This window comes from Apis florea, unplaced genomic scaffold, assembly GCF_048593485.1.
Source record: "Apis florea isolate Af1SG1 unplaced genomic scaffold, ASM4859348v1 contig_1615_pilon, whole genome shotgun sequence".
NCBI classification, from domain to species: Eukaryota; Metazoa; Arthropoda; class Insecta; order Hymenoptera; family Apidae; genus Apis; species Apis florea.
In genome coordinates this window covers 3,284,940-3,299,610 of record NW_028256416.1, presented here as the reverse complement: position 1 = coordinate 3,299,610, position 14,671 = coordinate 3,284,940, and the positions used below count along the sequence as shown (strand labels likewise).

Genomic DNA, 14,671 nt, shown 5'->3' with positions numbered 1-14,671 from the left:
TCTCGTATCGATCACCGATTCACGATAGTTTGGCGAATCGAGACCGGTGTCGAAATCGGCGGGAATGCCAGGATTGAAAATCGAGAATGGAATCCATGGAATTTGGACGGGAGAAAAGACCGTCTGTGATGTTGGTTCCTTTTGTCGAACGGAACGAGGCGAGTAGAAAGCGAGATGCGGTTGCAATCGTGGAATGGGGCGGCAGAATTCCGCGAGAAGTGGAATTTATCGAGTGTTATGGAAACAATCGAACGTTCGTTAGATTACCCTCTGATTTGTAGAACGCATTATAAGTATAACCAGCTGAGCGTACACTCTCGACCTCGTTAGTAGAGCATCAAGATATTTTGAAAATGTGAAATACTTTGAGATATCTTTATTGCACCGTTTCAAGTTATTACCCTCTAATATGATCTTTTCGTATCTTTTCACCAATATAACTGAATATAACGTTAGATCTTTAGGATTAATTTTTATGTTTTATATCGATACCAAAAGATTATTTATTTAAACAATCTTATTGAAACAAATAAGAAATATAAATATCTTTCGCTTCTAAAAAATTGCTTCGCGAAATTCCATTGAAATTGGCGCGCAATGCTTCGCGGGAATCCCCTATGCCCTCCCTTGAGGACATTTCCGCAATTTGTCGATTTCGATACGAATAAATTATAATTACAAACGCGCAGTTTAATATATCGGATTGGCGGAATGTCTGTTTGAACTGTACAGAATCGTGTAAATATTAATTTGCGATTCGATTGTGCGGACAGAACGCGGAAATTATCAATATTCGCCGATTATTAATAATCGATGATCAGAAATAACTGCAATTTCATCTAGCGACGTGGTATATTGTCATAACGTTTCGGGGAATTAAACTCGTGCGATTAAACTTGAAATTCTTAGATAGCAAAGATATTAATGCGAAATGAGCACGAAAATAAAAAAGAATGGAATATTTTATCTCGAAACTTCGGTTGAATAAGCTTTATGACGCAGATAAGAAGTAAAATGATGCGAAACAATCGATGATAAAGTAGATATCTCTACACGTATAATTTTGAAGTCAGAATAAGAATATTCTGTAGTATATACTTTATTGTTTTTCATATGTTTGATTTTGAACGCATTTTTCAAATTTTATTTTCAATCACAAAATTTCCAATCGAGTTATCGTAGTTATTTGTCGTTATTTGTGTTCCCGCATACAGTGTATTAGGAGAGTTGTAATCTCGCATCATTGCGCCATTGAGTAGAGCAATTTGCGTTATCGTGGACTTCCCTTGTGATAGAGAACTCAATTAACGGAAACAATGATTATCGAGAAACGTAGTTATCGAACGACGAAAAATCATCAATTATGATCGGTAATTTAAAACTATACGAAAGACGAAAAGAATTTGAATTAAAATAAAGGGTTTTTAAAATATAAAAAAAGGTGTACTTCTTTCGAGGACAGTTTTTAATGATGCTCACAAAGCTATCGAAACGTCGGCGGAACCGGAAACGTTTTGCGTGTAGAGGCACATTTAATTTGACCGGTCCGCCGCGAAATTAGTATGCGACGCGACATGCCGCGACGTTGTCCGCGTTCGACCGGTTCGAATTAAGGGAACGAGCGATACTGGGCTGAGAAAAGCCACGCAAGATATACACACTCCCACGGTGCTTGGCCATTTTCCCATAAATTCGGTGCAACCGGTTCCGAAAACGTAAAGGTGCTTACGACGCGTGAATGGGACTGTGTATGACCTGCGGCCATTCACCTCATGCGCGATTTGGAGGAAAGCATTACCTTTTATTCGCACGCATTCTACCAAACCGACAAACGTTTTTCCATGTCGCTCTGTATCTTTCTTTCCTTCGTCCGTTCCTTTCTCCTTTTTTTCCTCTTTTCCTTTTTTGGGGCGCGGGATACTCCGTCACTTACGCGTTCCCATAATAGTTACTGGAAGGTTTCTCACGAGATAGTCATAGAGTATGTATTAAAAACGGGTTGATGAAAAATTGCGTACTAACCCACGAAAGGAGATTTAAGTGATCCACCGATACTTAAAACGTTAACGCAATATCACACGATTGTCTGGGTTCGATATTTGTCGACCCCGTTTACCAACGGTTTTTTTTTTTTATATATTTCTTGCTGAAATATACAGAACTTTAACGGCACGTGGATTACGAATCACAATTTTGATAATCGTATAATTTCACACGAACTTAAGCGTTTTATTATTTCCTTACTTCGTAATCCGTGCTCCGTTTTAGAACGCAGTGTATCTAATGTTAATATACTTGAGAAAATATACTTGATAGATTATTTTCAAGTTTAACTTAACCTCTGTTTGAAACTGTAACTAATTCGAACTTCCAATCCACATGCTTTGACTTAACTCGTCGATATTTGTCGCTGATATATAAAATGCGATTGATGATGAAATTCGTATATTCATGATCATTGTGTTACGTTTAAACAATTGTTTACAGCATCGGCGAAAGAGGGAGATTCGATTTTTTAACGCAACCATCGCTTGTATTCTCGGAATTCTACCGCGACATTCCATCGAATTGACGCGTGACTAAGGAATCGCCGCAGTCCGATTTTTCTGCATAAAAACACTGTATTTGTCACAATATTGATAATTATTTTTTATACGTATTATTTTCTGGTTAAATGTTCAATGATATAACTAAGAAAAAGGTTATTATATGATAAAATTTAATGTAATCTTACCTAAATGTTTCTTCTGGCGTCGTGGCCCACACCCTCTTCAAGACTAGACCAAATGTCACTCGTAACGCGTACAAACGCACACAGCTTTTCAGCACGACACACTGCTTTACGACACCTACTCGCTTTGCTTTTATTTATTTCGAAAATGTGAAATGTAGAAAGAGACTAGTCGTCAGAAACGTCCTCTGACCGTGATTACTGCACGAATGCTTCGAATACGTCATGTCCTGAGAAGCTAGCGCCGCAATGCGAACTGCTGCACGCTGCCACCTGGTTTACAAAACGTACTAGGGTTTTTTATTTCTCAGTCATGTCACTAAATAGTAATTTTTTATTCATATTTGGTATTTTATATTTTATCTTTCAGCTCTTCGATAATACGACGTCAATATTCTATCTATTATAATTTATTATATTAAACTTATACTTTTTACTTTCTTTTCAAATAAAATTTATGTTTATTAAAATTTTATTATACAAATTTATGAATTCATTAATATTGAATTATTTGTATCTTGAAAATTATTTTTATATGTAACAATTTTGTAACAATATTTATTATTATATAATAATGTTTTATTTCTTAAATAAAATATTTTATTAATGTATTTTACATTTTTATTTGATTATAATACATTGATGAATTTAATTGGATGAGATAAATATTGGCCAATAATAAGTTTTTAATAATTTCTTGATCGTTAAATTTAAGAAAAAAATTCATCAAAAAGAATATAATATTGTAAAAATATAATAAGTACATTTATATTATTATAATTCGAAATTTAAAAATCAATAAATATTTATTACGTATTGCGTACGTTGTCTTAGACAAAATTTTACATTGAAGTATTCCTGTCTAATATATGAAGGCAAGGATTACGTGGATGTAAAACAGGCAGTACACGATTACTTCATTTATTTGTTATTAATATTGTGGTGTGACTTTCTAGTACTATTTTAGCTTGCTTTTTTTCTATTAAAAGTTAAAATAGTCGTTTTACGTGAATATAAGTTACTTTTTCTGATAGCAACGAAAGATTACTCTTTATTGTTTTAAACAAATCGACTTGAATACTGTACAATTTTAAAACAGAATTATATTGTTTCGATAAAATTTACAATATATATATATGTATATATATATATTGTAAATACATATATCCGATCAATTCTTACGAAACAAAAATATGGCAGATGATAAAAATGAAGATACAAAAGAGGATAAATGCAAAGAAAATAAAGACCAACTACAAATGATAGCTGCAGAAGAACGTTTAGAATATTTTAAGAAATTAGAAAAATGGTTACATGAAGCCTATGCTTGGCAGAGTATGGCTGCAATGTTTCCATATTATTTAATGTCTGGACAAATAATAAATCCATCATCTGGTAAGATTATAATTATATTGTTTTTATTTAATTAAAATCTAATTTACAAATTATTATACTATCAATGTAACAAAATTATTCTATAAAATAGAATAATTATAGGTGTACCATCATTCTCGTCACAAGTATCAAATGTAGCAAATACACATAGGTTAATTGTTGGCACAAATGGTCAAGAGAACGATCCATTCCGACAAAGAAGACCTCAAGATCATGTAGGACCTCCATTCCAACCTGGAGCTGAAGGTAGAAGGTCATAACGATATCTCCTGTGTCCATCACATTCCAACAGAGGTTCAGCTAGTACTATATGTGCTTTTATTACAAAAGTACTGCATTTTGTTTAATTATTTTTATAATGTTTAATTGATTTATTTATCTTTATAGTGATTTTATGATGCAGTATTTTTGAAACATACATTTTCATCTGTATCATTTAATACTATGATTATCTTATTTATTTAAGTTTAAGAAAACAATCTTTTCAGGCTTTGAATATCGTATACCTCCAATATGGAAGAGATTTGCAGCAGAGTTTATAGATTCAACAATGTTGTTTCTTTTGAAGTTTTCCATTACTTTCTTTGCTATTGATGTTTTTGATTTCATGTATGTAAGATAATTCTTCCGTCTATAATTTTATTTTTTCTTGACTTGTTATCATTATATTTTATTGTAGAGATATAGATGATCTAGACTTGGTACGGGCAAATTTGAGAATTGATTATAAAATGGCTTTAGAAATGACATATGGTATATTAGTATTAGAAATAATTCATCGTGTAATAGTGTGCATTTTTGAAGTGAGTATGTTATTAATAGAAATATTAAATGATGATTTCAACAAAAATATTTTTTTCAGGCATTTTGGCTTCAACATGGTGTAAATGGTCGTATTGGTGGTGCAACACCTGGAAAATCCATGATGGGATTAAGAGTTGTTCAATGTCGTAGCGTTACACCTGTTGATAGACCTGATGATCCTGATGTTGTACTTGTTTCTCCAGGAACAGATTTAGGCTTACCGTTAGCAATTGGAAGATCAGTTGTGAAAAATATGATTTTAGCATTTTTATTCCCTATATGTTTTGCCTTATTTTTCTTCAGATTTAATAGAACTGTTTATGATTTACTTTGTAATTCTATTGTGGTTGAAGATCCTTACAGAAACTTAAATAATAATAGACTTCATCAACAATAAAATATCAAAATATCATTTATATCTATATTGTATATATTGAATGTGTGTACGAGCGTATATAATATGTACATAACATTTAAAATTATTGAATATTGCAATATTATAAAATATTTTTCTAGATGTATTATGAAAGATCCTATAATTTCTGGATACATTTCTGGAACAAATCTACAGGCTGTTCGAGAACAATATTTAATTATCTTGAAATCCATTATATTGAGATTGTACAAATTTTATCTAATGCAGTTATTAATAAAACATTTTATAATTTATTTTTATGCATTTTGAATCTAACTGTGCATTTTTGAAGTCATTATTTTTTGAGCAATATGATTTAATAATAATATATTTTTTGACAATCACATTTTTTCTTAATTATATTAACAACTTATAAATATTTTTTATAATAAAAGATGTTCCATTTCATGTATTTTAAATTTTTCAACGCCATCTACAGGAATATGATTAGAACCTAACAAAACTAGTAACTAACCAATGACGTCACTTCCCAGTTAAACGTGGCTGCCTTGCAAGTGAAGGAAGGAGTGGCTTTTCGATCTGTCAAGTTAAATGATTTCTCGTGACAATTAATGACTCGTTGCATCAATTAAGTTATTCTTGTGTGTTTAGCACTTTTAATTCATTGCGTAATAGTTCTATAATATAAAAAATGTCGTCTTCGGGTGATTTTGGAAACCCGTTGCGTAAATTTAAGCTTGTCTTTCTCGGTGAACAGAGCGGTAAGTATTTTCCACTTATACTTCCGTTGATTTTGGATCAATATTGGCGATGTTCGTGTCGCTTTTGTCTTGTCACTGATTTCTCGCATATCAAATATGAAAATTTCTATCATATACATTGATTCCAATGACCGTTCTAGGTTATAGATCAATATTTCTAGTCACTGTGCAACTTTATCGTTGCGATCGAATTTGGCGTCATTCTTATTATCACTATCCTAATATTATATTCTGTCCTAATAATATCAATAATTTTATATATGTTTTGTTGTAAAATCCTATCATTTTTATAGAAATATCTACTAACCATAAAAATTCATGATTTATACACGTAATCGTATCGTTACGTAGTATACTTGTTTCATTTTAAACAATTGCAAAATATATCGGTATACCGCGATCATAAAATCTAATCATAGTGGAAATATACAAGTAATTCTTATTTTATGTGAGAGAAAATAATAATTTCATTATAAATTTACATTTCTATGAATATCTATAATATGATTTGAAATTATATCAATAATTCATTATTATATCTTTACATTCTGAAAAAATATTCTTTGTTTGGTATTCTGTTTTTTTGTAAACAATAGGTAGTAAATTTTTTGCATTAATCGTGTGATTTGATGTTGCAGTTGGAAAAACTTCTCTTATCACACGGTTTATGTATGACAGCTTTGACAACACGTATCAGGTATGAAACTAATGGTTTTGTGATATACATATATTTATGTATATGTACATTTACATATAATTTTGATTGAATATATAAAAGGAAATAATATGTTATAAAGATTAAATTAATTTATCTAATAATATAGATTAATACAAAATATAAATATTAAATATAATAAGTTCTCAGCTTTTTCTTTCATCATATAATATACACTTTAAATTTTTGAGATCATTTATATTTTATTGACATACTTTTCAATGACTTTATAATAATGTCACAATCTTTGCTTTCATTTTACTCATTTCATTCATTTTAATCATGATTTTGACTTGGCAAATATATACTTATTCTACAAAGTATTTAACATCAATTGTCAAGGATAAATGTTAGTAGGACAGATAGTAGGGACTTCAAGATATTGACTTTTTCTAATAAAGTTAAAATACAATATAAAAAATACAATATAGGTTCATCAAGATTATCATCAAATATTATTTTGTGAATTTATTAAAAAATTCTATTGTTTCTTTTTAAAAATGATGTGATAAGAATGATAAAATAAAAATGTTTTCTATAGAAAGTACTAGAAAGACAATATATTATTTATTACAGGCTACAATAGGTATAGATTTTTTAAGCAAAACTATGTATCTGGAGGATAGAACTGTAAGATTACAATTATGGGATACTGCAGGCCAAGAACGGTTTAGATCTTTGATACCTAGTTATATCAGAGATTCTACTGTTGCAGTTGTAGTATATGATATTACTAGTAAGTTTAATTAAAAATGAAAACAAAGTGTTAATTATGATATGTTATTGCATCAGCTCAAGTGAATTATTTACACAGATGCGAATTCATTTCATCAAACATCAAAATGGATTGATGATGTACGGACTGAAAGAGGAAGTGATGTAATTATTATGTTAGTGGGTAATAAAACAGATTTGGGTGATAAAAGACAAGTATCAATGGAAGAAGGTGAACGAAAAGCTAAAGAATTAAATGTAATGTTTATTGAAACTAGTGCTAAAGCTGGATATAATGTGAAACAAGTAAGTTTTTATTCTGTTATAGATTTTTATTTTTTTATATTAAATAAAATCATAATGTCGTAATCATATTTTATTTATTAATCAGCTTTTTAGAAGAGTAGCAGCAGCTTTACCAGGCATGGATTCCACTGAAAATAAACCACCTGAAGACAGTATCCTTTGTGTAAGATACATAATATGCACATTTGCATGGTACATATACATAATTATATTTCAGGGATTTTTCTTTCTTCAAATATAGCACCAAAAAACATGTCCTTCATCCTCAATTTTTTCATTTTTTTTATTTTTTTTACAATTTGAATATTATTTATTTTAAAGATGCTTAACTTTAATCTTACTATAATCTTATATAAAAAATTTTTTGGTTATTTAAATTTCAAATATTTTTTTGCAGCAATATTTTATTGAATTTTCACAAGTTAAATGTTTCATACAGCTTCAAAATTTTTCATAAATATTAATTTTCTAAGAATCATTTTGAATCATTACTTTTAATATCATTTTTTAATATTGTTAACTATTTCATTTTTTTTTTCCGTTATCTTTTTGTGTTTTCCTTAATGTGTTGCTAAACCTGTAGTGCAAGAAGTAGTTCTGAAGGACACACCAATTGAACTGAAATCATCGGAGAGCAGTTGTGCATGTTAAACCACCGATCAGCCTAATGGTAGACAAGACACTGATCTAAGTTAATTTATAAATTAATCTCTTTCAATGCTAGGACAGTGATGGATCAGTCCGTGTCCTTTTTACAATTTATAATGTGGAAAGGAACAGCACTGTATCGAAGAGCTATAACGAGTTTTTCGTGAAAAAATAAATATCTCACGATAGCTTAAGCAGACTGCTTTTACACAATAACGTGTTTGTACTAGTAAATCATCAAATCATAAATCAATTAATTTAATTAATTTAAACTTTTGTATTTCATCAGAGACGCTTGCTTTTTTAACGTGTTGATAATAATAATAATCATTATTATAGATAGTGCTTCGATCATTTTTCTTAAATGAGAAACAATTTTTCTAAAAATCATTTTATTTGCAACAAATAATTATAATTTTAAGTAATAAAATTTTTTTATGTTTTGCATTTTGACAAAAAAGGAAAAAAATTTGAATGAAATACTAGTCGTATGCATGATCAGTGCTGCAATTGCATGATATATGGTGCACTTATATATATACATATATATATATATATTTATCGTCATGTATATATAAGTTGCAATATGCGATAAACTAATAGTGTATAGACAAATGGAGTTACGTATTGCGTAAATGCAGTCAAAATAATAGTCAACAATTCGTTATCAGAATGATCTGATTGCAAACGCGAGCAATAAGTCACTTATACACTTATGGATGCATTTGTGGTGGCATGGATCGATTTAGCATAAAAGAACTCGTACAATATGTACCTGCGAGCGTACTGTAGATGAACGGGAAAAGATTTCAGCGATGCAAAATTAGTAATTAACATTTTATCTTTTAAAAACTTTTTAAAAATATTTTACGAATACATTGCTCATGTATAATAGTTTTCTTTAACTTGGAATGATCATTGCATAAATTAGTAAGTTGCATTTTTTATTGAAGTATTATTTATAAATTGAATAATTCATTTATATATATATATATATACAAAAAGAGAAAGAAAAAGAAAAAAAAAAAAGAAAAAAATTTAAATAGAGCAAATTTCCGACAATTATTGACAAAATTGGATTTGTATATATGAATTTAAAATTTAACTTAAAATTTGGGATATGGATAGACAGAATGCTATTATACCTAATTATTATGACATTTTTGTTAATACTTATATTGTAATATTTTAATTTATATAAAAAACATTTAATAGCATTATTATTTTTTTTTATATTATTTTTTTTTTTTTTTATGAACCATAATTTTTTCTTTATCATACATTTTTCCTTTTTATACATGTTTCCTTGTTTCTTAACCATTGTAAACGTATTTTTAGTTGTTTAATATCTCTAATTAGAATTTATATACAATTTATATTTTATATCATATCGTGAAAATATAATAATGGATGGCACTCGTATAATTTTTAATCAAGGTGCTTCGCGGCTGTAAAATTTCACTGTTATTAATATTAGGGAATGCTCCGTCCCGTTTTTAAAATACTTAAATTTTATATATATGCTTTTTGAGATTATAACTTATTCTCGCTTTCAAAAAGAAAAATACATTACCAATGACTCAAACTTTAAGTGGGACTAAATTCTCAATTAATATTAAGAGTCATAGATCATATATACATTTCAAAAATTCTTTGTAAAAATTATCCGATATTATATAATGATTCACTATGCTGCCTAAAAACAATCAATCATTCGAATCCATCAATATCATTTTTTTAACATATACGTAACATTTTCTTAAAATTTACACGTATCTATTTGTAAGATTATTATTATATAATTAACATCGACATGCTGGTTCTTTTTTAAATGAAATTAATAATTGAATGTTATCGGCAATTGAATGGTTACTGTGATAACACCTTAACACACGAAAGCAGCTGTCGATTTGCAGAATCAATCACCGATGCAGAACGGCTCCGAGTCCGAGGGGGAGAGTGGCTGCATTTGCTAGGGAGGTGGTTTATCAGTGTGCAGCTAAATAATGCTAACTCCTTGAGACATTCTGATATGAACCAAAAAATCATCACGTACTATTAACAAGATGCTGGCTTCTTCTGATGTCTACATCGTGGCCCATAAGTTAACGCGCGACGAAGGCACAAAAACGTTTCATTGACACCGTTCTTACTATCGACTACTTCTATCGCCCCAATCAATCTCATTTAAGTCGTTTAACCGTAGCGTGATTAACCGATCGTTTTGCTATGATTCATGTTAAGAACAGCTTTGTGCGGTTATAGTGCGCGTTGTTACGTTGTTGTATCCGCCATTTATTCGACCAGAATCTAGCGATCTTCTTCGCATTTTACAGTATGAATCGGGAATTGACGTCGTTCAAAAAAAAAAAAAAAAAAAAAAAATGGAAAAAACAAGAAATATACCATCGACCGAATTACATCGATGTAATGGCTACGTCACGATGATAGGGTAGCTGTTCCACGCTCGTTAAAATATCTTTGAACGCGTCGTATTAAGCAATATGCAAAACAGCTTTTTTGTGAAATTGTACATATCACGAATCTTGATATTGAGAAACAAGTTCAAGAAGTCAAAGTATATATATATATATATTGATTTTGTTTTTTTTTTCTTTTTTTTTTTTTTTTTTTTACTTTGCCACGATATTTTTTCGAATCTCAACTTTTCGCGACTTTCGAACGGAAGTTGAAACGTTACCAATTTTTTACGAATAACGTTTCTTTGCTTATCCTATCATCGTTTGCTGTGATCGCTGTTTTTCGAGGTGAAAATCTATTCAACACGCACAAGATACCGACAAGCTTAGAACAAGAGTGTTCTAGACACAAAAGATATTCTAGACCTTAACGAAAACGACTGAAAGTAAAACGTTTTAATAGCCCACCAGTTAGTCGAGGAAATCGAACGATCGAGCGGTCTATTCCTGGGGATATATCTGTTACGAAAAAATTATTGATTACACGTAGAATATGTTATTGGCGAGTCTGTTCGATGGCGTACTGTTCAAGATTTATAATATTGTAATCGTAATAACAATCTTTATAGACGTTTTTCAATATCTCTTGATAAATAAGCAAGCGACTCGATGCGCGATCCGTTCATAAATCGAGGAAGAAGACGCATCTACTGATGAGAGTAATTTAATTTAGGAAAAAAAGCGATGAAAAGTGCTCAATCGTTCACTCGCCATTTTATACGATTATTTCTTCAACCATGGAAATCGTCGTCGTGGTTGTTTAAACATAGACGCTTAATATTTACAAAATTGTCTTTCTACAAAATCATTGACACTCTATGATTACTACACTGATCACATGTAATCCTTCCAACGAACCAAATTACGCACCAAGCCGAAACTTGTTTTAGCAGATGTATCATTTAATTCCAAATGAAAGAAGGGAAGAGGATATTATTGGAAAAGATGAATGGAAGTTGCGTCTTCTTTCTAACGAAACATACACGCAAAAACATATACGCACGAATATGAAGGAATCGGTATAAGAAAAAGAAATGTGCGCGCATCAATTCGTGAATCTGTCTCGCGCGTCGCAGCGAGCAACGAAACGTATTGCTCGTGTGTTTCATCGAGGAGACTGAACGCTTCTAAGCTCGCCGCCGTTTAATCGAAGAAATATACCGAAAGAAAGTTAGGAATAAAAGCGTATCGTGCCGGACATAGAGGACATGGAACGCTTTAAAAGAGAAAAAATGTAGCGGCAGCTCCTCTGATAGGAAGGTTTAGTTCTTGAAAATTCGTGGGGATGAATTCGTGTCCCGTCAGCGATAATTGAGCGTGCCATGAGGGGAGTGGGCCAATTTTACACATCCGCTAATTAGAATTTAGAAAAGGAAGAGACAGAGAAGAAAAGAAAAGAAAGAAAAAGATGGTAGACTGATCCGCAGGGGAAAGGATCGAGAAAGCTCGGCTTGCCACGAGGTGTGGGGGCGAGCGTGGCTTTCCCTGGCGTCGTCGTTACACATTGATGTGATAAGGCTTCTATCTCGAGGAAACGATGAAAAACGAGACGATGGAAGAGAATGTTGAGCGATATGTTGTAATTCATTAATCCGCCGTGCTTAACGCGAGCCTCTACGTGCACTCTAGCACCGTTTCTTCTGAACGTTAAAAAAAAAAAAAACTGTCTCTCTAGCGCAGCCCCTTATCGTGTAGCGTTGACTCGCACCGTCGTGTGAATCGCATCGTGCGAAAATCGGGAAGTGTTCTGATACGAATCCAAAAGAACCTGTATCGAAACCAAAGACTTCATTCTTATCATTACTTTCGAGTGAACACGCTCGTCGAACGAATGCTATCTATCCCTATTCTCGCTTGATCAGAAATCTCGATCTCGCAGAAATCGGTAACGAAATGATAAGAATAAAAATCGACGTTGCTGGATGGATTCGTACCATTGGACATCTCGAAGCGTATATTTTTCTTTCATTCGGCCTCGCGCAGAAGACACTCGGCTGCAGCCTCCTCGACGTTAGATTAGATTCTTAGACGTTTGACGTAATAACGGAGGGGATAAATTTGCTAGATATTCGTTTTTAATCTTTATCGCCTAGCGCTTATAAAGAGAACGAAGGGGAGGGGGAGCGTTATCGCTCGCTCAGAGGCGTGTAATTCAAAAGGAAGCCCAGCGACGATTCACAATGTGGCTGCAGCGCGTGTCTACTCAACGACGGCGAAGCGAACGAATCTAGAGATACGCCGATCTAGTCGGAACGACGATCATCGGGAAGTCGATGATCGTTGAGTGAGATCCGCGGTGCTTGTTTTTTTCGGGGCACAGATTGGTATCCTTTCGGTTGCGGTTCCACCCTTTCGCCACGCAAGAGTATTTCCGCTCCAACGAAAAAATTTAGCGTCGTCGTAAATTTGAGATTTACGATTATCTGTGATTGCAATGTGGATTTAACGAGACACGTGAAACACAACGTGTATAGTATAAGTATAAATTCTATTGTTTCGAACGAGTTCATTCGAGTTTGTTAAAACGCGTAAGACGTTCTTCACGAAGAAGATTGGAAATGTAGGGCCAATAAAATGTTCAAATTCAATTTTCAAATCGACTTCTTAACGAAGCACGATAGAAATTACTCGGTGGTTTCCAAGGTGATTGCTCCTCGTTGCGAAAGGGTCAGTGGAGATTTGATAATCTAGTAGCGAAAAATGATTTGTAGCGTCTCGGAGGATTCTTGTGAATGTAATTTGCAAGGCAGCCGCGTTCTGTGGTAATGTTATTGTAGCCGATGTTTCTTAGTTAAATAGAAGTATTCGCTGTATCGTCTTTTTGCAATTAAATTGTCAAACTTAACGTAGCAGTAGGGTGCGATATTAATTGTAAAGTTAACCCTTCCAGTTTTCGACGGTTCTCGGAATTACTTTGAACGATTATTCTCTCGATGTTAATGCAATACACGGATCGATTCTTTTCTTCGAAGAAAAAAAAAAAAAAAAAAAAACGAAACGAAACGAAAATTGCCATTTTCTCGTACACGTACGTTCGATTTCATATTTCTGATATAATGATGATTCGATATTATTCCTCATCGTATTTCGTCGTACTTCCCTTTCATTCTCGACTCTGCTCTCGAAACTCGAAACGAATAAAATAAAAACCGAGGCTCGAAGGGTTAAACGTCTCAAGGCTTTAAGTTTCTCCGAATATATTTAATATAAAATAGAAACTAATGTACGCTTTTGTTTAACGTGATAAAACGAGATCTTGCAAAAATATAATTGAAAATAAATACTACTAGAGATCCTTGATTCATTCGAGATGGACGATATTAGGGAATTGATTTACGATCGAGTGCCGCTCCCTCGCGTTTCTACCTCTTACTATTATTATTATTCACACGTGATGAACGTCCCGACTAGACCGGAAGTTTAAAGTGCATTTAATTACATGATCGATGCACACCACTTATAATAACTATATTATCGAGATTGGAGATTCGTCGAAGAGGCGAAGGAAATGGAGTAATACCGTGAAATGAAAAATTCGGATCTTTTATTTCGTTTCCCCGTTTGCTGTAGCGCAATAACCAAGTATTATAACGCGGATATATAGTGGATCGTAAACGTTTCTCATTTAGCTTGGAGGCTACGTAGATCGCCATACACACACACGTACAAACACATCGATTGTATCGCATTTATTAATATTAATGGGACGCGCCTCGTCATTCTTTATGATCCACGCGTTTG

At 32.2% G+C, this 14,671-nt stretch overlaps 3 protein-coding genes across 5 annotated transcripts in view; 2 read left to right on the top strand and 1 right to left on the bottom strand.

The window, feature by feature from the left end:
* Positions 1 to 3,100, bottom strand: part of krz (beta-arrestin protein kurtz) — a 30,226-nt gene extending 27,126 nt beyond the window's left edge. Inside the window, exon 1 of one of the 2 annotated variants that reach the window (XM_012491388.3) lies at positions 2,735 to 3,100. The gene's annotated coding sequence lies outside the window, so the exon portion shown is untranslated. The remainder of the gene's footprint in view (positions 1 to 2,734) is intronic. The other variant, XM_086904652.1, reaches the window with a different exon arrangement.
* A 67-nt stretch (positions 3,101 to 3,167) lies between these two features.
* Positions 3,168 to 5,599, top strand: LOC100870174 (protein FAM8A1). Its single transcript, XM_003690240.4, has 5 exons — positions 3,168 to 4,126; positions 4,229 to 4,372; positions 4,615 to 4,735; positions 4,806 to 4,929; positions 4,989 to 5,599. Exons 1-5 carry the CDS (start codon positions 3,925 to 3,927, stop codon positions 5,325 to 5,327), a joined length of 930 nt encoding a protein of 309 aa, XP_003690288.1. The 5' UTR covers positions 3,168 to 3,924; the 3' UTR covers positions 5,328 to 5,599.
* Positions 5,600 to 5,832: 233 nt separating this feature from the next.
* Rab6 (RAS oncogene family member Rab6) lies at positions 5,833 to 14,216 on the top strand. 2 transcript variants are annotated; one of them, XM_012491439.3, is made up of 6 exons: positions 5,833 to 6,067; positions 6,706 to 6,764; positions 7,359 to 7,518; positions 7,597 to 7,802; positions 7,888 to 7,954; positions 10,353 to 14,216. In XM_012491439.3, exons 1-6 carry the CDS (start codon positions 5,998 to 6,000, stop codon positions 10,424 to 10,426), a joined length of 636 nt encoding a protein of 211 aa, XP_012346893.1. In that variant the 5' UTR covers positions 5,833 to 5,997; the 3' UTR covers positions 10,427 to 14,216. The 2 variants fall into 2 exon arrangements, with proteins under 2 accessions (XP_012346893.1, XP_003690289.1); XM_003690241.4 differs by lacking the exon at positions 10,353 to 14,216 and adding an exon at positions 8,386 to 9,667.
* Positions 14,217 to 14,671: the final 455 nt, after the last annotated feature.